We start from the raw sequence: 26,292 nt of genomic DNA on the forward strand, positions 1-26,292 counted from the left end.
CTCTCTCTGGCCTCAGCACTACATGTTTGCTTCTATCTACCTACATATCTGTCTATCTACCTGTCTGTCTGTCTGTCTGTCTGTCATAATAATATTGATAAAAGCATCAGTCATCTTTCCTTGTAACCATTGTAAGTACCTTTGCTTTTTGTGAAGAAGGTAGTGTAATGGAAAAATGAAATGGCATTAGTGACACCCAGCGGCCACAACGTGTACTGCTGAATTTGGAACTAGGAGCACAAGTGGGATAAAAGGAAGTTAAATGCGATCTAAACTTCATGGATTATTTGTATGGACTGGCAATCATCCAGAATTTCTCTTCGTGCGACGTCACCAATCACTCTACACTTCTCTATTATGACATCATCGGGTGGCCTTGCAGTCTGGGACTGCATTCCAGAACCATTCCAGCATCCCCAGCATCTTTCAGCAAGTGCCGTCACCTGGATAAACACTTACTGTATGTGACCAGTGAGTGCAGCCACCCAGCGGGACTTACAGAACACGATTACTCCGAAAACAGTTTACTGTATAAGCATGAGCGCAAAAAGATGAAATGAAATGAATTAAGGCCAGATGGGTGCCATTACCACAGGAGATAAAGAAATGAAAACTACACCACAGGGAAGCACTTTGTAAACATTATGAATGTAAATATGAACACTTCACCTACATGAATAAACCAAAAGAACACAGACATTATTAGTGGTGTAAATTCTGGGATTATCTTTTGTACTGTCTGATAATGATAATAATAATAATAATAATAATAATAGAGAGGAAAGTTAGTGTTTTAATTGGCCTGAACAAAGTACTATGATAATCGTTAAGTCACAAGCTTTGATCCAGAGACTATTTGTGACAGCTGTAGTAGTCCTGTTGTGACGTCGGCTGCACATGACTGAGTGTTCAGATTCCGAACATTAATCAGATTCTTAACATTCTATGACATGTTAGTCAACGGGACTTTTTTTTTTTAAAGCATAATAGGCTACCTATAAAGATTTTCAATTTGAGCATCTCTGACGCTGATAAACATGGGTATCTGCCTAGCTAAGTCGCTAGCTACTTAAAGCCAGTGGACACCTTAGCTATCTAACGCGCTAGCTAGCTATTTAACTAATTCTAGCTAAATAGCTAGCTACGTTGCCAATGCTAGGTAGCTAGCAAATTCTTTTACCTTTGTTGCTAGTCCAGTTATACTTTTATCAAAAGATCCATGAACAGATTTGGCGTGAGATTTCCTAGGGGAAGATGAGGGCGCGCAAATGAGCCTGAAAGCATGAGAGTCACGCCCGTCTCTGTAGCTGCTGTAGCAGGCAGTCTTTGAGACGGCCCTTACTTCTCACAGGTGTATTAGCCCTATTGTGACGTCGCTGCGCATGACACAATGTTCAGATTCTGAGCGTTCTGCCCGTGTTAGTCAATGGGAAATTTCTAGATATAAAATCGTAAGTACTTCAGAAAAATATTTTATGTACACAAAAACACAAGCAAAGCAAGCCCATATTAGTTGGTGAAGTGTCGCAATTGTAATTACAACTTTATGATTACAATCTGAGAAAATCGGATGGCATAAAAAGAAAAAAAAAAAAAAAGAAGAACAGTCTTTCCCAGGTCAGTTTAAGAATAAGGACTGCAAACTGGGGTTGTCAAGCCAACTTAATACATTTGGAGTTTGAAACTATTGAGATACACCACTCTCCTTCTACACCTGTATTTTATTTTTACACCAGAAGAGGTCAGTGTTTGACTTTTTTTAACGTTGTGCATTAAAAAGGAAACGTGAAGCACAAATTTGCAGAACAAGATACACACACACACACACACACACACACACACACACACACACACACACACACACACGCACGCACGCACGCACACACACACACACACACACACACACACGCATTCTCCATGACATATTGAATATTTCAAGATTATTGTGTTGTACGCTGCTGCTTCTTTATAAATCTATACATTTTAATGCAATGCTGCCTTAAGGAATGTTAAAAATGTCAGAGTGGAGCAATGGTCTTTCCTGACATACATATGGACTGTCTCAAGAACTCAAATACCCTGACAGACGTGCTTGTACAGGAGCTCCCTTATGTTTGCCAAGAACAGCACAAACCTTTCTCATTTCCATTTATTTTTACACGTTAACTGAAGTTCTCACCAGAATCACTCTTTTTCCATAATCCAGCAATAGTCGTTTTAAAAGTTACTTCAGTTATTTGGAAGAAGCATTCAGCCATAGCTCTTTCAAAATACAACCTGATACTGCGTGTCTTTCCTGCTGTCTTTTTTTCAACATTGACAAATCTCCCAGAAAATTCAGGCTATAAAGTATCTTTAACTCATCCACATCACTGACACTTTGATAGATTGGGCCAATATTTCTTAACCTCTCCATGGAGCAAAGTGGCAAATGTTTCATGCCTCAGATTTTTTAATGCATGCTTCGCTGCCGTCATGAGGAAGGCACTGAACGAAACCCAGATGCCAAAATGCCAGTACATAATTGCCCCATCTTATCTCGGCACATGACACACTTTGACATCAGCGTCTGACTCTGATATCGTAAATGAACATGCTGAATGAGACATCACTTAAATGCTGGGGGTTGGCACTGAAAATAATGTCTGGGAGATGTAACTGCTTAACAGAGCTGATTCTTGGCATTCATCATACAATGCTCTCTCTGTACCCATTCATTTCCTGCTGTTGAGCACTGGCCCCTCAGCCCACTGACAAAGTTTAAGGTTTATATTGACACTACACAGACAAGTCTTGGCTAATTTGTGCTGTTTAGGGAGAAATGTTCATAAATGAATAGCTAAAATGAGACAGCCTGTCAAGAGTGCTTTAGATTGTGCTTTAGATTTTTATTTGTCTTGTATCAGTTCTTCCTTTTCATGTGCAAGTGTGGTCAGAAGATGAATATACTTCCTTAAAATCGCAGGTGATGGGGCTCCCAAGCGGCTCAGCTGGTGAAGGTGCCAGGTCAGTTGCATCAGCTAGGGTCTCCTCAAAGCACCAATTAATAGCACCTCCTAGAACTTGTCAGGTGCCCGTGCTTTTCAGATGATGCCAGTGGGGATTGCAGTTATCCCCTGTTTGGTGTTTGCCTTCCTTGTGGTGCATTGTGGGAGCTGTAGTGCAAAAGTGTATCTTTTGGCTACATGAAAGTGAATCAGAAGATTGCATTTGTTGTGTGTCAACACTACTGTGCAAATGTGGAGGATGTTGCAGTGAGGCAAGCTTAATGTGTATGCAGCTGGCGATCCCAAAGTCAGCCTGGAAAAGGGTAAAAAAGCATATCAAAAACTCCTGTCCCTCACAACACTAACACACATACACAGTACCTATGTGATAACCTGCAGCAATACCACACTGAAACAGGGGGGCAGTCTTAAACTGCCTGTAGTGCAGGAAGTGATGTCATAGTGCCCAAGGCGTTCCAGCAATGGCAGGAGGATAGACAATTGACCAGTCCTGCATCGTCCAATGAGGTAAAGGTAAGGAAAGGAACAAACAGTACTCTTCTAGAAAAAAGCTAAGTTCTTTGTAAAAGTAGAGCTAAGTTCTTGGTAAAATGTAGGGTCACCTAAGTTCTTTGAGTAACCAAACACATTGATTTCTCAGGGCTAAAAGCATATAGTGGAGTGGACTTTTCTGTTACTGAATAACTACACACAGAGTGTGGCCTTGGTGCTTATGTAATACATTTAAAACATCTACTGAGACACTATTAAGCCAAATGTTGTTTATGCAAGTCTTCATTAAGCTACACTGGAAAAGTATACTTTAAGACTCTTCTTGATGACCTCAGCCCTGACAGCTCAGTCCTACCACAAGGAACTAGTTTTGGATATTTTTTTTTATTTGACTTTTTTCTTGACAAGCATGGCATCTGCGGCACGTGAAATTAATTTGAGAAAATGTGTGCGGAAACGAAAAAAGTACCTTTTGAGTGTATTGTTCAAATTCCGAGAAAACTCTCAGAAGGAAAACTGGATTCTGTCCTGAGGAGTCTGGTTGCCAATCATCTGCTTTATTTTGTTTATTGAAGAGCATGTCCTGTGACACCTCTCCTTCTGTAAAATGATCACAAACTGTTTTTGCCCATTTTGAGCTGAAACCCTATTTATGTGCATGTGTGTGTGTATTTTTATGACCTACTTTATGACCATCCTCAAAACAAACAATCAGAAATGGTTGTTACAGGCAATAGCTATACACTCAAAGATTATAACAATCCCACACATCATGAGAGCAGATCATATGCTCATCCAGTCTGACCATGCTCAAAGCACGAGGCTAGAGGAGGGGTTGCATTCAGTGTGGGGTTAAACTGGCCTCATAAATCACCCCCACTGAGGCCACTGTAATCCCCTAGAAAAAAAAAAAAAGAAAAAAAATCAAAGTTCCTAGATTAATCTGGCATCATAGTACAACATGACCACAGGATTCAATCAGAACTGCCACGTCAATTTAAGGGGGAAAGTCTCTATGTTCCAATACCAAGCTAGATTAATTTGGAAGTGTTTTTTTTTGTTTGTTTTTGATCTTTTTGATAGAACACAATAGTGCTTTCCCTAGAGATGACTTGGTGGTTTGGTTTGATTACTGGGGAGGAAATAAGCCAAATAACCTTGACACGGGCTGTCTGGCTGATAAGTCTTGGGTAGAGAGACCCGGGTCTGTACTGAATAGTTGAGATTCATTATAACCCTTACAGAACTAATGTTACTATAACAGTCATGTTATTTGCACACAGTTGTCCTGTACAGCTCTGCTGGATGCGAACATCTCACAACATCCACTCTACGCCTGGCGAGTCCTGACATGGCCGAACAGGAAGTGGCGAGAACGGCCGCCGTGTCGCTCTCCGGCGGCGTGCTGCTCCCGGAATTGGACGGGCGCTGAGTGAGGAACACTCTGTCCCTCACGAGAGCACTTGTAAATAATTGTTATCTGAACAATCACCTTTGCTCTCATTTGGCAGCCACTTTCAGCATCTAGCCTGGCGAGCTGCCAGAGTCGCGCAAACACGAGAAGGGGCCCGCGCGTCAGGCGGCGTTTGTCTGGGAGATTGGGCTTAATGGAACTGAAGTGGCAGCCGCCGATTTTGAAGCCGGTACAGAGCAGTGTGTTTTTCTTTTATTTTTAGCTGCGAGCCGGGCACTTAACCCAGACCTTTCCAGCAGTACAAATGGGTAAAATTTATACCTCAAAACATGTTACCAGGTGCCACCTTTTCTGGCTGAGGTGCTGCTGTTGTCAGTGACATGCTGTGGCTCTGGAGTATTGATTTAGGCCAAAAATCCACAGGTGGACAATGCAGGCAGGAACAGGCTGTTGACAGCACCCAGGTAACCAATGGTTACCTTCTGGATCACTACCGCTGTGGGTCTGAGGGCAGCAGTAAAATGTACTCTTCTGACACACTGTCACAGGATGTCCACTTTTTTATTTTGTGTGTGTGTGTGGGTGGGTGAGGGGTGGGGGTTGAGACGAGGGATATCGAGGAGATTGTGAGACTGGGGTTGTTGGGAGGTGGGGTGAGGTTTGATAACAATGTCCATTTCTAAATCTGATGGGAGTTCAGATTATCTTCCCTGTGGGCTGGGCTCAGAGATTTTGGCGATCGATACATCAGCCAGAGGGGTGGGGACTTTTTCAGTCTTTATCACTGCAGAAAAGCCTTGAGTCAGTCCTGAGGTTAATCCATGCTTCAGACAGCAATAAAGCGTGAACTGCACAAGGCCTTATGAAATGAAAATACACAATAAATGCATCCATCATCCATCACCAGGCTGGGAACATACAGCACCACTGTGGAGAAAACAATAACATTTTAAGCAAAACGAATGAGCTCCAGATCTGTGGTTCTGCTCAAAGAAACTGGACTTAAAAAAAAAAAAAACCTTTTTTTACTCGCAGGGGACAAACACCCGCAGAGAAGAGAATATGGCTAAAACAGGACTAAAAAGCCTTTGTACCTGCATTTGTAAACTTGGCATTTTTTTTCAAAATGAGACATTTTGCACAAAGTTGCAATGCGGTGCAGGGCTAATTACATGATGCTGCTGCTCCCCCCCCAGCATTGATTTTTCCAGCTCTGTCCATGAGAAAACAGATTGGTGTCCATCATATTGTCTAACTGTGAAGGACAAAAGACAAAAGTCTGCAGCCACCTGGTCTACCTGTGGGTATGGCTACAGGCTGCATACATACATACATACATACATACAGTATACTACCTCATTGTGCACAGCTAGTGGGCAGCAGTGTGGTGTAGTGGTGAGGAGCAGGACTTTTAACTGAGAGGTTGCTGGTTCAATTCCCTACTGGGGCACTGCTGCTGTACCCTTGTGCATGGTACTTAAAATTGCCTTCAACAAATATCCAGCTGTATAAAAGGATAAAACTGTAACCTATGTAAGTCATACAATTGACTGCTAAATAACTAATGCAGTGTAATACCCCACTCCTACTGTTACACAACCTAGAACAAGGGCCACAAACAGTTTTTAGAATTTTACAGTTTACATTTTAAAGTCTATTTATTTGAAGATTCTCTCCCAGATTCAGACCTGAAACTAGGGGAGAAACTGACCATCACATTTCTTCTGTTCCTCTATTTCCTCACGTCTCTGTGTTGCATCCACATAATGAACAGGCCACTGCGAGGGGTCAGCGCTGGCGCAACTAGACACTGGCACGTGAAACCAGATGCAGACATAGCAGGCAGACACATTCCTTGGTTTTCTGAGTGGGTGATTCAGCTGTCTGCAGCGGCTCCTGCGTGGGCCGGGAGGTCACGGTGTATTCATGTCTGTATGTGTTATGGCGGGCACTCTCAGCACATAAACCGAATTAGGACTTGCTCACACGCTGCCTACAGTGGCTACAGAAACTATTCAGACCCCTTCACTTTTTGCACATAATCTAAAATGGATTAAATGTATTCTTTTGGCCATCAGTGTACACACAATAACCCACAATGACAAAGCAAAAACATTTTTTTTTTAGAAATTGTTGCAAATTTACTAAAAATGAAATCTCTTTTACATAAGTATTCAGACAGTGAGTAGATTGACAGCCGAAAGAATAGATTTAATCCATTTTAGGTTTTAGAAGTCTATAACACAACAAAGTGTGCAAAAAGTGAAGGGGTCTGAAAACCTTCCAAAGCCACTGTACAGTACAATGGTGAGGACACCCTTTAAGAATGTTTACATTAACACACCGTTTGATTACAAAAGGCAATGACAACAGCACCATTTAGGCAGTTTTCAGAGAGTAATGAGTTAGGTGCCTATATGTGTGCATGCCCGTGTGTGTGCGTGTGTGTGCCTATAGAAATATGGTGTCTTCATCTTCTTCTTTAAGTGAGGAGACAGTGTATTTGGAGGTTGGACAGAACCCTCACATTAACTGTGGCAATTACATCTTTGGCATCAGGTAAGAGGATGAGGAAAACAGCAAGAGCAGGACAATTTTTAAATATTTACATGAGAGTGATGATATAAGTGCATTAGCTTACACGAAATGCTTCATTACTGCACGCTCATATAATTAACAGAATATGCTACTAGGCACATTGTACAATAAGCAATGACTTCTTCTTATACAGCAAATAGGGTTTTAGAGCGAACCACAGTGTATGTGAAAGTAACCATAATTGCTGTTTTGTCTTATATATTTTATAATGAAGAACCTAATGAAACAATTTTTTTGTCATTGAGTGCAACATGTTTACCCCAAAAAGCAGCAAGCTTTTTTCACCATATTTTTGGCAAAAGAGTGCTTTAAGACTTTAAGAGATCATTCGTCAAGCTATGAATGAAGTCATGTTTTCTGGAAAAAAGTCATTAATCGGGAACAATCTGACTCCACTTTGTGCAACCGTTCAAACGATGGTGTTTTGTTACAAAATGTTCTGTTGCGTGATGTTTTCCCATTTAATCAGGGGTATGAATAAATATGGGGGGGGGGCACTATATGTGTGTCTGTGTGTACGTGTATCTGTGTACACACTTCAAAAGTAATTGACAGTAATATCCCTCACGGTAATATCCCTCATGGACCATGACAAACTGTTTTCAGACTTAGCTCTGAGTGATTTGGCAGCCCTGTTGATCCTTCCTGTGCCTGGAGTTCAGTGAAAGCTTGAGCGAGCGGCTTGATAAATGAGAAGGAGGCTGCGTGAAGCACACCGGCCAAGTCCCAGCGCGGTGGCTACGCCGTTCGGGCTGATCAGCAGCAAGGGCTGATTACGGCACATGCAGCAAAAGCATAGGGTTTCCTGAACAACAGTGCGTGGAGCACACAGTCAAGAGATGGTCTGCAGAGGGGGGTGGAGCTGTGTGTGTGTGTGTGTGGGGGGGGGGGGGGGGGGGGGGGTGTGTGGGAGTAGAGTTGGGGTGGTGAGGGGGGAGGTGTGTGGCGGGGGTGGGGGCTCCAGGTCAGAGTTTTTTTTTTTTTTAAATAATTAAACTGCCCTATTCCTAGCTGTGTTAACCCCATCTCTCCCTTGCTGGCCGTGAATTTTATGTTCTGAAAGAGATTCGCCTCTACTTCTGTGAAACCATGTGGATTTTCATCAAAAATGAGACAATTATTAAAAATCATAGTTTAGACCTAATCTGCTTAAGTCTTCAGTAAAAAAACAACGTGCCACTTTGCCCTTACCTTTCAATGTCCAGTTTAAGCAGGTGTTATGTTTCTAGATGCTTAACGTTCAACTGTCACTGACAGAAACATCAGCAACAAAAAACAAACATGCCTAAATCCGTAAAGTCTGCGTAAAGCAGTTTGATTGAATGTCTCTTGTTATCTTCCGGACAGTGCCAGTTGTGACATATATTGTTGAGTGAAAACTGTGGATATGTCAGATAAGATGAATGTGCTGTGATATTGTACACCCAATTTCCGCTCTGTGCTTATCCTAACTATAATGGACAAGATAAAAACTGGATTCAAAAGTGCCTGTTTTTTTGATTTTCAATTTATTTTCAACACTTTCAGGCATTTCCAGACCATATTTCACACCTGGGGAGCAAACACTTTATTGTACTTTATTTAGGCAACAGACAATATGTGCAAAATTACATTACAATTGTACAAACATGGTTGCAGGTGACAAAATATAATACAGAGGTGAAAGAAAAGTGAACAAAATGAGAAAAGAAAGGCAGGAATGCTGGAACAGGGTGGGTAGTTATGTCAGGGAAGCGTTTGGTTGCACCTACCATTGGTACTGAGGGGAACTGTGAAAAACAGCGTAGGAGAATGTTATCGCAATTGAACAGTATTGGTTGGATTGTGGTAATGCCATGGTCTTGGGCCTCAAAAAGCAAAGCGAAGGGATTTCATATGTCATGACAGATTTACGGGAGGCTGTGTGCAGTTGACAGCAGCTTGACCAGATGTCAGGTCGATCCAATAAGTAAGAGTGATTTACTGTGTGTGATTTTTGTTTCCAAATGACACAATGCTAAAATGTCATGTACTGTAGTTGTGTGCAGAAATACTTCTTCCAAGGATACGTTGCACCCAGCTGCACCACTTCAAGATGGCAGCAATTCTTTCAATTCAACCCGTGAGAGCAAACATTGGCAACCCCCGATTACACACACAATGCCAGCCTCATGGCGGCAGTGCAATATAGTGTTTAAGGGGCTGAGCTTGTAAGCAGGACATTGCATGGTCCAGTTCTCCATTGTGGGTGGGGGAGGTTTGGGGAGGCATTGCTGTTGAAACATCGAACTAGTTATGGTTGCATGCATGGATAACATGTAAGCCATGTCAATCACCCAGCAACATCGGAGTCTGCCAAGCAAACGGATTATGATGCTAATTTGTCACATTATGTTTCAGGAATTACAGAAAGGGACATTGAATAACAAAAACAATGAAAAACAAACAAGCAAACAACAAGAAGCACGTTGAATTTAAAGTTGTCCTCCTTGGGATGGGACATGGGAACATGATGTTGTTTTGGGCAGTGGTCCCCATGGGATGTGGGTTGCCGTTCCGCTGTTGTATCTCTCTATTTCTCAGTAGATTAATACAATAACCACAACAGTGTGGGCTCATCCTGGTCCCCATCTCTGTCAACATGGGGGGGGGGGGGTGTCACAGTGATCTCCCTCTCCTGTGCCAACCCCGTGATGGTGAGCGTCTAATGGGGCCCAATGGAAGACTGGGTTAGGGCCAAGTTCTGCATGTCCTGCTACTGCATATGGAGAGTAACAGAGTTCAGATCCCTGCAGAGGGGGGGAGGGGGGGGGGCTCCTCTTCAGTCAGCAGTGTTTAATCCTAACTCTCACCTGTTTTTGTGGGAGCTTCATCTCACCTGAGCTCATTTGTGAGAACATGCTCCCTTACTGTCTATACAATAAACCCAGTCAGCCGTGTCCATGCACTGCACTTCAAACCACTGATCAGCGGGCGTCTGTAACAAAGGGGGCTTGATAAACATTTCTGTTGCTAAGCAGAGGCATGTGTTCCTTTCTTGAAGGGAATACATATAGATGTTTCATGTTGTTGAAAAAAATATGTACATAGATCTTTTAAACAAAAGCTGCTTGTCTCTCAGTCTTGTCTCATGGAAAGTTGATTTTCTTCAGCTCTTTCTGTTGACTGGCTAGTATACCTGGCACATCTTCATACGTCTCAGATCTCCTCCGAAGAATAGCACCAAGTAAGCATGCTGTCAAACAAAAACAACAAAACAGACAGTTTTACCTCATTCATACCGCATCTGTCATAATAACTTCAGTGGTGGAAAGTTAATGTGAATGATCACGCTGTGTTCCCGTCCGAATGACATCATTGCTTCTGGAAAACGAAAACGTTCTGCTCAAGAGATTGGTCGATGTAAATGAAAATTATACGTGTGTGCAATTAGCCGTATGCATCGGGCACACGTTCAAAAGAAGCCTGTTCAGCGATATTCTGTGAACACATTTTATATGGTTTTATATAGTGTAATTTAAAGCATTACCTCATATCTCTTGTTCCATAGTATGTCTGTTTATTTACAGGACTGATTACAAATTATGTGTGCAGAGAGTTTCTCCAAGTGCCTGTTAAGTATCGTTCAGACCAGTACTGGTTTCACCTGCTGTTAACATAACAGTAAAGCGGTTCTGCAGTTCAAAGCAGCTGCCAAATTCTATATCATAAAATAATCTTTCTCTTAAAAAAAGTGCATCTTAAATCTAATTATGTCTGTCTGTATTTAAAGCAGCCATTTGGTGTTAGCAGTGGGATTATGTTGTGCTCTGCTTGTTATCATTTGAGGGTCATTAATTCTATATGGACAAATGAGGTGTCAAAACACAGCGGGGTAAATGAAAGGCGCAGCTCAGTAAAAAAAAAAAAAAAACCTCAGAGTGGGAGTACATATATAGAGCGGAGGTTTGCTTAATCACTTGTCGTCATGATATAATCTTAGTATCACTCTTCTCACTTGAAAAGGACCACCCTCTAGATAAGCATGCCATCCACCCAGCGATAAGGCACTGCATGGATAGGCTGTAGTTGACAAGCTGGCTGGTGATGCTCACATGAGCCTCTGCACAGGGTGTTTTGCCAGTGGCCCGATAGAAAGAAATTCTGTGCAATACAAGTAGGCTGACTTCAACATCACTATGGGTAGTAAAAGAGAAAGTAAAAATAAGTACATGCAGAGCATTTCATAAAACAATAGTCACAGCATTTTCATAGTATCATGCATCATCTGTGTTGATAAGACTTACCCACCCCTCACAAGAGTTTAAACATGAGCATTAGTTGATCTGTATGCTTTCACATATACAGTCTGAAGTCGCATTCCAAATTGAATTCGAACAGCAAAAACCTGGATGTGAGTTTTCATATAATTTGTGGAGCTCTGTGGAGTACACCCAGATTCCACGAGCAGGTAAACAGGAAGGATATGGTGTTGACCCATCCACTTTCCGTATATTTAATGTTTGAGATAATGTGTCACGTAGCCCAAAATGAGGAGTTACTTTGATGTTAATTGTTGAGATATTTCACTGCTCTAAATGGTGGGAAGAAAACAAGGAAAATTGAGCCAGTGTAATTTAACCTTATTTTTCATATTAAATATAATTCCATCTTCCCAGTGTGACAGAACACAAACAAACATGGAGCTCAGGTCCTCCCTCCATTTACCACAAGAACAAGGGCCCTTGTTGAGTGGATGCGATTGATCTAATTTTAAAACATCTTCGCTTCGAAGCAATTTTCCCAGCCTCCCTTCTGGAGTGAACCATGGCTGATGTTCAAATATCTCACAGATTTCAAAGACAGCAGACTAGTTTAAGTTCCTTCCAAAGCAGAGATAAAGTTGTGAACACAGCCTTAGCTGCACAGGTGTTAGAAACATGAGCATTGGTTTTCTCCTGCCTTTCCTGCTGTCTGGTCCTGTTCTGTCTGGAGACTAACGGACTAAAGGTGATTTGTTGAGGGACGGGTCTCCCCATATCTTCCCTTCCGTTCCCCAGCCCACATCCATCTAAATGAATTCCTTTTTGCGCTGACGTAGTCCTGCCCACACATCTTCCGTTGTCTTTTTTTTTTTAAACCTTCTCTTGATGAGTCAGGATGCCTGACACTTACAGATTCATCTTACTGAACACTTAAAGGTTCATGCAGACCTTTCACTAATGTTCATGGAGGGAATCTGAATCACCAGTTTTCAGCATGGAGCCCGTGGGAGACGATAACAAGGTACAGATCGGTGATCGCTTAGTTCTGCCCTTCACCCTCTCTCCCACGCCAGCCTTTCTTGCCTGGATGCCTTGCATGGGACACTCAAGGGGACACCGGTGATGACACCATGTGATTTAAAAATCAAAAAGTCTAAGGTGTGTGTGCGACAACACACAAATCCAAATAAGAGGCTCACAACTCAGCCAAGTCCATCCTGTATGTACGCAGTGTGTCATGAAGTCAGGTCCCTTGATCAGTTAATTGATTGAGCTAGCATACATCTCATTCATGCTCTCTTTCAGCGTCTGCCATGAAGGTAAACAGCTTAGGCATTAGTGGAACAATCTGGGTACACCACCTCACTGCAGTGTCTCATCTGGGATTTTGAGCATGTGACCTTGTGCTGCCACTGCGCCGAGCTTGCAAGGCACATGTTTCACAACGGTGGTTGGACAATTATAAACCCCACCAAAAACAAAAGTAAAACCGCCTACCATCTTAAACACAACACAGTCTGAGACACAAAAACTACTTGCTCGAGGGCAGTTGTTCCAGGAGTGAACAAGTCTCGGCCAACAGTTTTGGAGAGAGCGGTTTGTACCGCTGCACAAGGTGAAGAATCCCTAAGTGCTTGCTTCTGTATCAGTCTCTGGGTGTCCATGTTAGAACATCATTTCCATAACTGCAGCCATGCATCATTTACATCTACATCATTCGCTGAGCGTCCACGTCAGAGTTGGGATCAATTCCATTTCAATTCAGTTAATTTAAGAAATAAACTGAAAACTGCCCAATCGTTTCCTATGAAAAAATTTTCAATTCATGAACTGAATTTCAGTCCATTCCCTGAGCTGACAGAATTGAAATTGAATCTGCCCCCAACTCTCGTCCATGTCAGAGTATTGTTTTCATAACTGCGGTCATCCATCTTCTGCATCACTCTCTGAGTGCGTGCTGGTGCATCATTCTCGCAGTGTCTTTGTTAGTGCACTGTTTCCATAACTGCAGCCATGCATCTTCCTTTGTTATATAGCGCTGTCAGAGACAGCCCTGCAGAATTTCCCAGCTGTTGGAGAAACATACAACCGCTCACACGATCGGCTCTGGGGTCTCTGGGTACAGGAGCATATTTGCTGGTAAGGACACAGGTAGAGGAACATTACGTTACATTAGCAACTTACATAGGTTACAATTTTTACATGTTATCCATTTATCCAGCTGGATATTTACTGAGGCAATTCTGGTTTAAGGACCGTGCATAAAGGTATAGCAGCAGTGACCGAGCAGGGAATCGAACCAGCAATCTTGTTATGAGCCCTGCTCCTAACCACTACGCTACACTTCCGCAAAAGCAAGCCTGAAGCCCCACAGCAGCCTGCCAGTTAAACTCTTACGGATGGATTGTGTTCCTCAATTCAGAAATGTGGACTATAATCCAGTTAGTACAGTAGGCTATACTAGTGTGATTCCATACATATAGACCCAGTATGTGGTCACTTGCACAGAAAATACCAACATGTAGCAGCAAAACGTTACGTAATTGACCATGAGTTAGCCACCCAATGTATGAATTAACCATTGGAACCAGTATAAAATAAAATATTTTACTATACTGACTGCAACACCAAGTATCATTGCATATGGAAAAAAAATCAAATAAGATGCTATGCATTCCTTGCCCATCGGTGTTTGTGAAGCACTCAGCAAATCGAGCTGAAGCTTTATTTGATTTGCGTAAGAGACTTTTACTGACTCTTACGAAAACAAACAAAAAAAAGCTCCTTAAAATGGGATAATAATGTGCTTATGATTCAAAAGCAAAGGCCGTCCGCCTGCTGCATTATTTACTTGAAATGTAAAAGGAAATAGAATGAGATTGGGGACAGAGATGAAAACAGGTCTGGCAGACGCGGTCTGCATAATGTCTGCCTAGTCCGGCCTGCAGGAAAAGGCTTCATTTGCACATTTCAATCTAAATGTTCCTTGTTAGTGCATAATGGAAACGTGGCATTAGGTATTAGCGCCTGATATCAACAGAGTCGGCTCTGGCCCCAGGGGGGAATGACACACCGCTTCACCCCCTGAGATGGGAAAATGATTCTGGAGTGCAATCTTCTTAATGCAGCTTCCCACAGCTATGCAACGTGTGCGCTGCATACGTATATACAGGGCCGGAGGGATTGATGGAGGAGGACAGACAGAGAGAGAGAGAGAGAGAGAGAGAGAGAGAGAGAGAGAGAGGGAGAGAGGGAGAGAGAGAGAGAGAGAGAGAGAGAGAGAGAGAGAGAGAGAGGGGGGTAGTGGTGACATGTGGAAATGAGGACCGATGCTCTCCATCTTTGAGAGTGGAGGAAAATTTGGCCCCAAGAATTGATGCAAGTGTTGATGCATTTGTAGGAACAGCAGTCTGGGGCAGGTACCTTTCAGTTTTCTATAAACACAAACCTTCTTCAACAACTGTGAATGCCTTGAGTAAAAGCCAGGTTCATTCCAAAAGGCTCCACAACTGATCACGTTTAAGCCCCACAGTTTAATAAAAGAACATGCATAAAAATGAAAAAGTTCAGTTACTGAAAAAAGCATTTCTGCAGTTAAGCAGACTTTTAAATGGATTTTGATTCGATTTGAGATAACAGATTGTTCCACAGCCTTACTCTACACAGGTGCAATATCAACTCCGCAAAATAATATTGATATACACAAGCAACAAATGAGCTAAAAGTAGTTAAGCAGAGCAGAGCTGTGTCCTGAATTGTGTCCTGAAACACTGTCTAACACCCACAGCAATGAATTGGCCGTAACATGGAAACAGGAGCCTGCAGCTCTGGATCTTACTCTTGATGATAAAGACATGGAACTCTAAACTCACTTAATCCATGTGGATGACTTGGTTCTCCTGTTACCGCCTTGGCAGTTCTGGTGTATTACTAAAGTCTTCCTTTTAAGGAGTCACACGCTCTGCTTTCTTTTGCTCCACTTATCATCTCTGAATATGCTCTGGCAACATAAGAGTGCTCCTAGCATGCCAGTAAAGCAAATTAAATTGAGTTTTATTATATTGAATTTAGAAGAAGAAAGAAAGTAAAGCAGAAAAAAAAAAATACAAGCAGAGAAAGAGGAGGCGAGGCAGAGAGTAAGTGAATGGGAGACCGAAAGAGAGAGAGGGAGGGAAGAAGAGGATGGAAGAGAGAGAGAGAGAGGGAAGGGAGCAAGGGAAAGAATAAGTAAACAGGCAATGTTAAAGAAAGCAAGTGCAGGTCCTTCAAATGGAGATGACTCACTGCAGCACCGGAGCGGAGCTTATCAAAGACCATAGCATGATTTGAGGACACAGCTATTAACTCAAGAGAAGGGGAAGGCTTTCAGACTCCCACAGGAACTAATGGGCTTTCTTTGTCCTTTTCGGCTTCGGAGGGCATCTGGCTTTCAATTATCTCCCCTTACTGGCTGTCCTCATTTATTCTGATGCTTACCCCTCCTAAAATTCCTTCCAACATTCCTACCCCGTCACGCTCAGCCTCTCAGAATGCGGTCTGATAAATCATTAGAGTTGGCCCCTGATTTCTGTTGATCCGGGTGGATTAAAGTGGGAGCGTTGTTGGCTTGAAACAGCTGGGAGGCATCAATCACACAGGCTTTGTACACTGCCAACTAGTGGCCAAACCACTCACTGCATGTTTGAAGTCATTGTGTGGTTAGTGTCCCTTTGTTAGCTGGTCTTCAGATACCTCAAGATTAGGTAAATTTTTTACAAGCAAGGTTCAATTTCATATTCTCCTACCTGCCTTGCACTTGCACCATCACGACTGTGCTATCAGTGGTGACATATCAGGATTGTACGGTACCTCACATGATTAGATAGCTTGTTTTAGGAATAACTTCACAGCTGTAACACCTATCAGGCAACAATTCTCCTACCTCCTCAATTCGCCAGTCAATTAAATATTTTGCAATGAAGAGGTCTACAGATGTGAAGATGCATGACATTACATTATTGGCATTTAGCAGACACTCTTATCCAGAGTGACTTACATTGGTTACAATTTTTAATGTTACCCATTCATACAGCTGGATATTTACTGAGGCAATTCTGAGTTAAGCATCTTGCCCAAGGGTACAGCAGCAGTGCCCCAGCGGGGAATCAAACTGGCAATCTTTCCGTTACAAGTGGGGTGGGGTTACAGCTTGAGGTTTTAGACATTTTAGGCCTTGTTTTTTTCTGTTTGCTTATTTTACGAGTTTAATCCCGTCCTTTTAATTTATTATAAATTATAGTTTTCTGAGCATCTCCATTCCTGTGTTTTAAACAAAAAACCTTTTTTTATGGCAGAAATATTGGTTAGCTTCTTTCCAACAGTGTATTGCTCTGCATTTTGCACTTTTGTTTTCTCTCCCATCATGCATTTGGGCACTGCTGTTTCATTCACAAAATGAAGTTACAGTTTCAACACTATGTTTCCTGTAGCTTATGCACAGTAGTTATGTCTCCCCAACTAATGTCCTGTATAAGGGAGAAGGTCATAGCCTAGTTACTGATTTATAAGAGAAGTTCAGAGTATTGGTATTGGTTATGTAACATACCAACTTTCCATACTTTAGACTTGTTATAAAACACTTAAAAAGAACAAAGTGTTTATAAACAAATACATAAAAAGCCCCCTTTTTGGTTTTTGGCCCGCGTTTGATTATTTTTGTTAGTCATCACACCAGACCTATTTAAACTACATTTTGAGCCCCCAATTAGACTGATGACTATTAAGTGAAGTGTGGAAACATCCCTCTGCCCCCTTCATTTCAACACAAAATAACTCAAGGTTGGGTCCAATAAAACATCTCATAATTCAGTTAAGTGTACATCTGGACCAATGTTGGGAGACCCTCTGCCTTACGCTCTGACCCCAGGTGCAGCAGCCTGGATCACGGCACCAGAGCACAGCCTCCATCGTACAGCACAGTGGTGTCACATGGCATCAAAGACCATGTTCCAGCTGAGACCTTTACAAACTTCCAATGTTCCTGAATCAATGAAAGTGGGAGAGAAAGGCAGCAGTTTGCAGGGAAAGCAGGGCTGGAATGGGTTGCCGTTCTGGGCTCGGAGGCACATGACAAGTCAGGCTGGAGTGATTTATAGCTTTTGTGCTACCACATACTTGCTCATTACTACAGGGGAAATTTATAGCATCGCAGGAAGCTCATTTACCCTAACAGGAGTTTTTTTTTCTCATATGGTTTTTCCTTTCAAGGGCAAATATCATATATAATATTCTAATATATGTGACAGCAAGGTATCACAACAGAAGATCTTTGTTTATGAACCAGGGCAGATTAAATATGTCCCACTGTTTTAACACTTTCACTCCAGGTCACTCATTTGCTGTGTTTACCATTGTGGCATAGTTTTTCTTCTGTTTCATTTCATGTTGCATCTGTCATAATTGGCATTGCTCCTCTGTAGCAACTCCTGTGTTGTAGTAAATATTAAATGTAATCATGTTAATTAGTAACATACAGCGCTGCATCAACAGCTAGTTGTGATTGCCATTGAACCCTTTAGTTCTGGTCCATTAATCTTTGTTGATGATGTAGTTTTAGGGGTTTTTTGGTCAGCATTGTCACAGATTTCAGTGTTGTCCAATGTTGGGAGAATGCCAGTGTGCCACAGCACTTGGGCAAACAAACAAAGGTTATGTGCTCAATGTCCTGATTGGTCAGTTCACGGTCATACCTCCCTCACAGCTTCAACTCATTCAAAAGGACACCCCAGACTACTCTTTACATGTACCCTGTCACTCCACCATCTGCCCCAAGTTTTACATGTTGCCAGGATACCAAAACTATGCAATTTCTGACACATTTCCACAACTGTGCTGGCACCGACCTCTTTCGGCTTGCATTTCAGATCTCCGTTAGCATCACTTTCTGTTCTGTTACAGTAATACATTTCTGTTCATTTGTTTTAGCCTGTAATTTTAAAAAAAGGAGAACAACAACAACAGCAATAAAAAAAAAAAAAACTAAATCTGCACTCCGTAGCCTTTCACTTCTGAGCCGATGCAATTTCCACAAAACCATTATCATAACATGCAGCCTCTGATTTAGTCTCAGTGAATGATTAAGCACTCTGAAAGAAGATGCATTAGTGTTTGGCCAAAATGGAGGCTCATATCTGCTGGAAACATTTTTTCCGCATCATTGCCTGTTCCATACGCTTTGCCTCATTCCCCTGCTGTGACAGAGATGCACAAGCATTTCGGGGGCCAACGAAGGAGGAGAATCCCCCCCCACCCACCCCCAAAAAAAAGACAAACAGTCCGCATTCACAGTCTGATATACACAGGAATCATATCTCAGTCTACCTCGCATTCCAATAATAATAATAATATTTTTTAAAAAAGAGGAGAATTCTCATTCTCTTCTTTAATCAGACACAGTACATATCTCCAGCTGCAGCTTGAGGATCCCTCTGCTAAAAGGTCAAACTAAACCCGGGCATGACATATATGCTGGAGCCCAGCAGACCAGATCGCTTGGCACAAGCGTTTGTCATGCCATGCATGTAAAAAATCGTGGCAGGGGCAAGGCAGCCAGGGTTTTATGATTCTTCGTTTTCATGAATAAACTCAGAGACTTCTCTGACATTCACCGGTGCCCTAACCCATTAGATACAATGGCATCCCATCCCATGTACAGTATTATGTCACCTTGCTTGTTCCCATCTAAGCCATTCAGATGATTTCCTTTTAAGGTTCTGGGGGAAATTTATTTTTAAACTTTATAACATTCTACCACGGACAAAACTTTATCTTTCAACTTCTGTGAAGCGATGGCTAAAAAAAAAAAACACTGATTACAACACGGTGTGCATTAAATACACAATTTAATATTATAATACAAATGCCATGTCACATTTCCTCAATAAATACAACAGTAAAATGGATTTAATACACACTTCTTTAAACACAGTAACAAACAGACAATGTCTTGTGCTAAAATAGCTCAATAAAGACTGTAAACATTCCACTGGTGTAATATTACAAATGACACCCCCCCAACACCCCCAACCCCCACTACAAAGCAACTATGGAAAGTTATTGCATGCAGTGAGTGAACCATATTTCACATCCAGGTGCAGTTCTTGGTCTACAATTGAAGTTCAGTGGTCAACATTCATCTGTTCGCAGTCCCAGGCTTTGTTCTTAGTGACGCACACTGGCAGGCAGGAGGTCAGGTATGCCGTCGACGACAGACAAATAAAAGTGTTTCCTGACAACCTGCAGTTACACCATCCAACAGGAAAGGGTTCAGCCAGCCCTAATGGCATCTCAGGACAATGTTTCTGAGACAGACAGTCCTTTAGTGAGTTCCTACCAAACTAAAGGCACTTTGTCACAACATTCATCTTACAGTAAATACAGCAAGTTTTCGGGACGCCTAAGACCTGTTAATGTCTGTGTTTCACAGCACTCGTCTGAAATGGACTCAACACTGGAGGCCTGAGCTTCAGAACATTCTAAGAAATATCTACTACATTCTCCAGCACTGGAGAATGGTGTTCCTTCAACTACCCAGGGTAGCAGGAGCTGTCTCCTGCCGCGCCAAAGTTGAGCCACCTGTGTGATGCGTTTCATTCCAGCGAGAATGAAAAGCTTTCTGTGCTTCTACACACAGCAGTGTGTGTGTGTGTGTGGGGGGGGGGGGGGTCACAGCAGCAAGGTTGGGCATTTCCTGCTCAATTAGTTGTATTCCAGAGAGCAGAGAGAGATTGTTCTGTCTGGAACTGGATGTAATAATACTTTTTTTCGCAGAATAAATTGATACAAAGTGTAGCTGTAAACACAGATTTCTTTTCCAATTTAAGGGGAAACAGTAAACTGCCTCACCACGGAGAGGTAATGGACCATGCCACTGGCAGACTACAGAGGTTGGTTCCACCACAAGGGGGCAGTATGTACAAATACTTCACAGATTTTCCCCCCTCTTGTTACAAGAGTTACTGAAGTGACTGAACACTGCATGCAATTAGGACTTTCGGCAAAATTTTACACAGCAAATTTTTTTTGCCTGGGGTTTCTGTATATGTCTGCTTATGTTCATTTCCATTTGAATTGTTTTGCAAAAAAAGAAGATCTACTGACAATGAACATATTTTGAGGAACATGAAGTGATTTTTTAAATATTTGTTTTGTAAGTAAAAAAAAAAAAGCTTCAACATCAGATGCTGGCATTGACAAAAAAGACAAAACGGTTTCTTATTGAATCCTACAGAATGAAAATAATGAAAAAATATATATGTATATATCTATATACCCAGTATACATCAAAATTCCGTATCACCAGACAGTAGGACACAGACACCGTATGTTTATATATATACATTATGCTTCATAATGAAAACAGCGTGTCAAAGCTGCAGAAGAACGTTAACATTAAGCTCGCAACAAATACTAACAAGTACTAGAGGGTTCTTCCAAAAGGACACAGTTCACAGTTTCCACACGGACATTTGGCCATACTTCAAAAGAGCCGCTTACATAGACTGACAGGTCACTAACACTGATGCGTAATGGCAGAAAGTCAATACAGATCTGTCCTGTCAGAATCTGTTTGCCGAGTACTGCAGGTTCAATCGAGACAGGAAAAAGTCCATGTAGGTGAACGCGGAGGTTCTGTCGCTGCGACTCTTGCAAAATTGCAAAATTGCCTGTGCGTCTGTCACCTTTAACTTATCAGTACAATTCGAAGAATCTCACAGAGACCTTATCTTGAAAAGCGTTACTGCTTTGTCAAAAAAAAAAAAAAACCCTTAAAAGAAATTCATTCAACCAGACACCTCGATTTCAGAGACGAGGCGCAGAGGTGAGTTCAGATAATTATAAGGACTTTCATGGTGCCCTTAGAGGAAAGAACAAAAATAAACCAATTATTTATAACTGAAGGAACCGGAGACGGTCAACGGCCAGGTGATTAAGCAGTTAATATCAGTGTCTGCGTCTAAACGGTTTGCAGCAGTTCTCGCCGCTGCATTGTTCGAATCTGCGAAGTCGTTTTTTTTTTTCGTCATATTTCCTTACGAACGAGCGCGTAGCATTGTTCACCGTCATGGGTACCCGATATGTCGTCATTCTGTGGTTTTAGAGCGTCGTACGGTTCGTATCAGATGACAACTTTAATATGCAGCTTGCTTGGCTTTGCAGCTTGCCTCTTCGGAACACCCGGCCAATACTCGGTAACCTCCTGATCTCAGTAAACACGGTAGATTAAACCCCATTCTGCAACAACCAGAGACCTAGTCTGCCACGGGACAGTACCAAAATGTATGCTTTAAAGCACGATTGTGCAAAGTGCAAAAAAGAAAAGAAAAGAAAAACACGAAGACATTAAGATAACCGCAGTCACGCTCGTCCAGAGATCAGAGAAACTTTCCAGTTAACGCCAGGAAAGACTAGAGCGATTTCAACCAACATCAAGAGAGATTTACTGTTCGGTTATTGGCTACTGTTAACTTCTCAGTGACCACCACAGTCCATCAATGAAAACGATGACCCCCATATTACATTATTTTATAAACTATATTACACAGCAAATGAATGTCTCAGATACTAAACAGAGCCTTGAGGCAAGCAGCTTTAATCACTGAGTAGAATCAGGGGAGGGGGGATGGGTTGGGGCGCTTTCTGCAGATTGCTCAACTGTTTTTTTCTGACGCGCGCGGCTGGCAATAGGGCGCACAGGGCGACGGTTTGCACCTGCTACGCCTCATCAGAGTGTTGGGTTACTCTGTTCCCAGCACGGTGCACAGAATCAATCTGCAATCACTGGTTTTAGGAGCTGGAATCCAGATGAGAGGCGAAGGTGGCGAGGGACCGTGTATCACTGCGTGTCTTAATAACAGAACTTGACAATCTTTCAGTGGTTTGTCCCCTGATTTCTCTTTACCGATTAATTAATGGAGCAACATTTAAGTCAAAGGTCTTTATACATATAAGATCTTTTTATAGACATGTCTGTTTTAAAGTTAACAGCTGTTAACTGTTTTTGACCAACAATGTGCAAAAAAGTATTTGAAATAATAAGCCTTACAAGCAATTGGAAAATTGTTTTAACACGTGTATAGATTGTTGATAAGACAATAAAAATAACTCACAAAAAATGTGATGAGGTAGATGAAACATCGAAACTTGCAACATTCACATTCCAATTCAATTGGATTCTGAAACTGATACCATTTTTAACGCGCGCACACACACACAAACACACACTCACTCACCCACTGACACACATGCACTCGTTCACAGACAATAACATTTAGACTGTCTGTCATAATGACAGGCAGTGCTGCTTGAATATATCTAATGCAAAACCAATGCGTTTCTACAACAAACCGCCTTTTCCAAACCACAGATTCCCGAACTCCCACACCCCGCCTTCATCTCTTTGTCTTACCAGAAATCGTTCATGATTCTATTCTTTTGTCCATGGTAAAGTGAAATCACAGCCATGAAAGATTTGTTGTTGGCGGTGTTGTTGTTGTTGTGAAAAGACTTTGAAGTTAAATGACAGTTGCCAGAGCTTTGTTGCAGCTCCTGTATGAGTTTGTTTTGTCAATGGGCAAGGTGCCCTCTTCTACCTCCAGGGTGCCCTCTGTGGGGCGACTGATCTCTGATTCGCACTTGCCCCTGGCCTTGAGGTCTCTGTGCCAGCTTTGCCCACTGTATATGAATCCGTTGGTGGTGCCAGACTTTGGGAAGTGCTGCCGCCTCAGACACAAAATCTCCTGAAAGGCGTACCTGAACTCGGGGCTCCGGCAGTAGATCAAGGGGTTGAACGCCGAGTTGGCGTAGCCTATCCAGTTGAGTATCCGGAAGGTGAGCTCCACATTGTCCACCTTCCAGATGTTGATCACCACGTTGAGCACGAAGAAGGGCAGCCAGCAGAGGGTGAAGATACCCATGATGATGCCCAGGGTCTTCAGGGCCTTGTGCTCCTTCAAGCAGAACTTGATCCGTTTGCCGTTCCGGGCCTCGCCCTCGTGGCTGTCCGCCGCCAGCTGGCCACTGCTCTGGGCGTGGAAGCGGCCCTCGCAGCGGTCGATCTTCTTCAGCTGCTCCCGGGCCTCCTGGAAGACGCGGCTGTAGACGAAGACCATGACCACCAGTGGGATGTAGAAGGAGATGATGGAGGAGGTGATGGCGTAGGCGGGGTTGGTGTGGAACTCGCAGCAGTTGGGGTTCTCGAAGCAGGATTTGGCTTCGGGCTCGTTGGAGGTCCACCACTCCATGTGGATAGGCAGGAAGGAGATGAGGCCCGCCACCGCCCACACCGCCAGCACCACCATGCAGGCTCGGCTCTTGGTCAGCAGCGACTGGTAGCGGAAGGGCGAGGTGATGGCCAGGTAGCGGTCCAGCGCGATCACGCACAGCGTCTCGATGCTGGCCGTCACGCACAGCACGTCGGTCGCCGTCCAGAACTCGCACCAGAAGCTGCCAAAGTGCCAGGTCTTGAGCAGGATGTGGCAGGCCCCAAAGGGCACCACCACCACCCCCATCACCAGGTCGGCGCAGGCCAGCGACGTGATGAAGCAGTTGGTGACCGTCTGCAGCCGCTGGAACCGGACGATGGCCGTGATCACCAGCACGTTGCCGAACACGATGCCCAGGACCAGGAGGGACATGGCCATGCCCAGCAGCACCATCTGCGCCTCGCTGTACCCCGTCTTAGTGGTGTTCAACAGCTCGCACAAGTCAGGCGCCTCAGACGCATTTGCACTATCCATGATCTGAGACGTGAACACACGAGGAGAGGGAGGACAGTGTTTTCAAAGAGACTAAACACACCTCTTAAGCCACCCCCACATACACACAATATATATTTCATAGTTGAATAAATTCAGATATAAATCATACTTTTGGTTTATGCTGGATGTTAGAGTAGTTTCATCTATGCAGGCCCTCTATCATTGTCACAACAAATGTCAACTATATTTTGTACACAAAATTTTATTACATAAAATATGCTGTTAAATTTGTAAAAATTCTTAATGTTAATGAAGAATACATTTAGATAAATATTACTCATTCTCAAGCATGAAAGGAAAATAAGAACATGAAATTTAAAAGCGTACATTCTAAAAAAAGGCAAAGGTTCACAGACCTCCATGAGTGTTCCTCTTTCTGGCTTCCCATAAAAGTTAGATATATTCCATTGGAGGGGGACAGAAACGGTCTAAAATAGTTTCCATGAGGGCTGAGCTGTTCGCTTCATCTTGCCTGTGCCTGTCTCTCTCTCACTCACTCACTCTCTGGCACTGCGTGCGATTGCATGGGGCTCTCTGGCATTAGATGTGTTTCACAGGCTATTTGTCAGAGCCCTTATAGTATGCTGTGATGACATCAGCCTCCTACTGCAGCCAATCAGCGGCGAGCTAGTAGAGACCAAGGAACTGTTACAGTAGACAACTGCGCTTTCAAAAACACTGAGCTGACTTCCTCTCTGTGTGTCTGTGACACTGCAGATTTAACAAAAGGAACTTTCCTGAATGTTACCTACCTACCACACTTTTGAGATGATTCTTTTAAAGCAACATTGCACCAAAAAAAACTACAAAACAAACCAATTACTTTACACTGAATCACAGACACTTAGTACACACCCAAGAGAGCTCTTCAAAGGGATTAACTGTTCGAGTTCAATTAAGATAACAATCATGATACTAAAACATCAATTGTGGGCTGAAGTGTTTGAACATTATCAAGCATGAGAAGTATTTGTTTGTCTTTTCTAAAAACAACCCAGCAGCCAAATTTAAAATTCATAAACAGATTTAAGATCAAAACAGCAAGAATTTTGCTACATCCACATTTAACATGATACTGTGACTGGAACAGCTGAACAAAAATGAAAGGTGTTTCCTATCCCTACACTCCCTTTGAATTAAACCAGTGAACAGATTTGTTTCAGAGATAAATGAGTTAAATGAGAGGTAAATGTGACATATGCTTATGTAATATTATAAAGACATTTGATCTATTTAAATAAAGCAGTGGGGTGTGATACACAATTGTGTAGGTGATGGACTTTCATTACAAATAAGATTTATTTATATAATTATTTCAATATATAGCCCGATGAAATATTATTCATTAAGCATAACTCATACAATGTCTTTAAGGTTTGGTGAAACAATCTGAGATGCTGAAATTAGTGTTTTTTATATTTCCCTGAAAAATATACACATCTTGTTTCTACATTGAATGATACAAGGAAACAATCCTTTTAGTCAGTAATTTTCTTGCAGTGGGCTCTCTGTATAGTTTTTTATTTCTCTCAAATAAATGTTTAACACACACAGATTTCCTTGTGTGTGGTGTGTGTGTGGGTGTGTGTTATTAAATAGTGGATTAAATAGCTTCACTTTCCTCAGCATGCACATACATACCATTGACAGTAATGATTACTTCCACAAGTGTTTATCCTATTTGAAAGGACACAATTATTATGAAATGCTACCCAATGGTATATTGCATGAATGAAAATAGACCCTCATTCAGTGTTTGA

At 42.4% G+C, this 26,292-nt stretch overlaps 1 protein-coding gene across 2 annotated transcripts; it reads right to left on the minus strand.

Annotated features, from left to right (window-relative positions):
- Positions 1-10,303: 10,303 nt before the first annotated feature.
- On the minus strand, positions 10,304-25,057 carry LOC118775503 (beta-2 adrenergic receptor-like). Of its 2 annotated transcripts, XR_005004841.1 has the most exons (3): positions 24,889-25,057; positions 23,182-24,514; positions 10,304-10,726 (listed from the first exon to the last, which is right to left on the minus strand). XR_005004841.1 is itself a non-coding variant. In XM_036525456.1 (2 exons), exons 1-2 carry the CDS (start codon positions 24,892-24,894, stop codon positions 23,288-23,290), a joined length of 1,233 nt encoding a protein of 410 aa, XP_036381349.1. In that variant the 5' UTR covers positions 24,895-25,057; the 3' UTR covers positions 21,542-23,287. The 2 variants fall into 2 exon arrangements, 1 of the variants encoding a protein (XP_036381349.1); XM_036525456.1 differs by lacking the exon at positions 10,304-10,726 and having other exon boundaries at positions 21,542-24,514.
- Between the last annotated feature and the right edge of the window lie 1,235 nt (positions 25,058-26,292).

Source organism: Megalops cyprinoides, chromosome 3, assembly GCF_013368585.1.
Source record: "Megalops cyprinoides isolate fMegCyp1 chromosome 3, fMegCyp1.pri, whole genome shotgun sequence".
Taxonomy (NCBI): Eukaryota; Metazoa; Chordata; class Actinopteri; order Elopiformes; family Megalopidae; genus Megalops; species Megalops cyprinoides.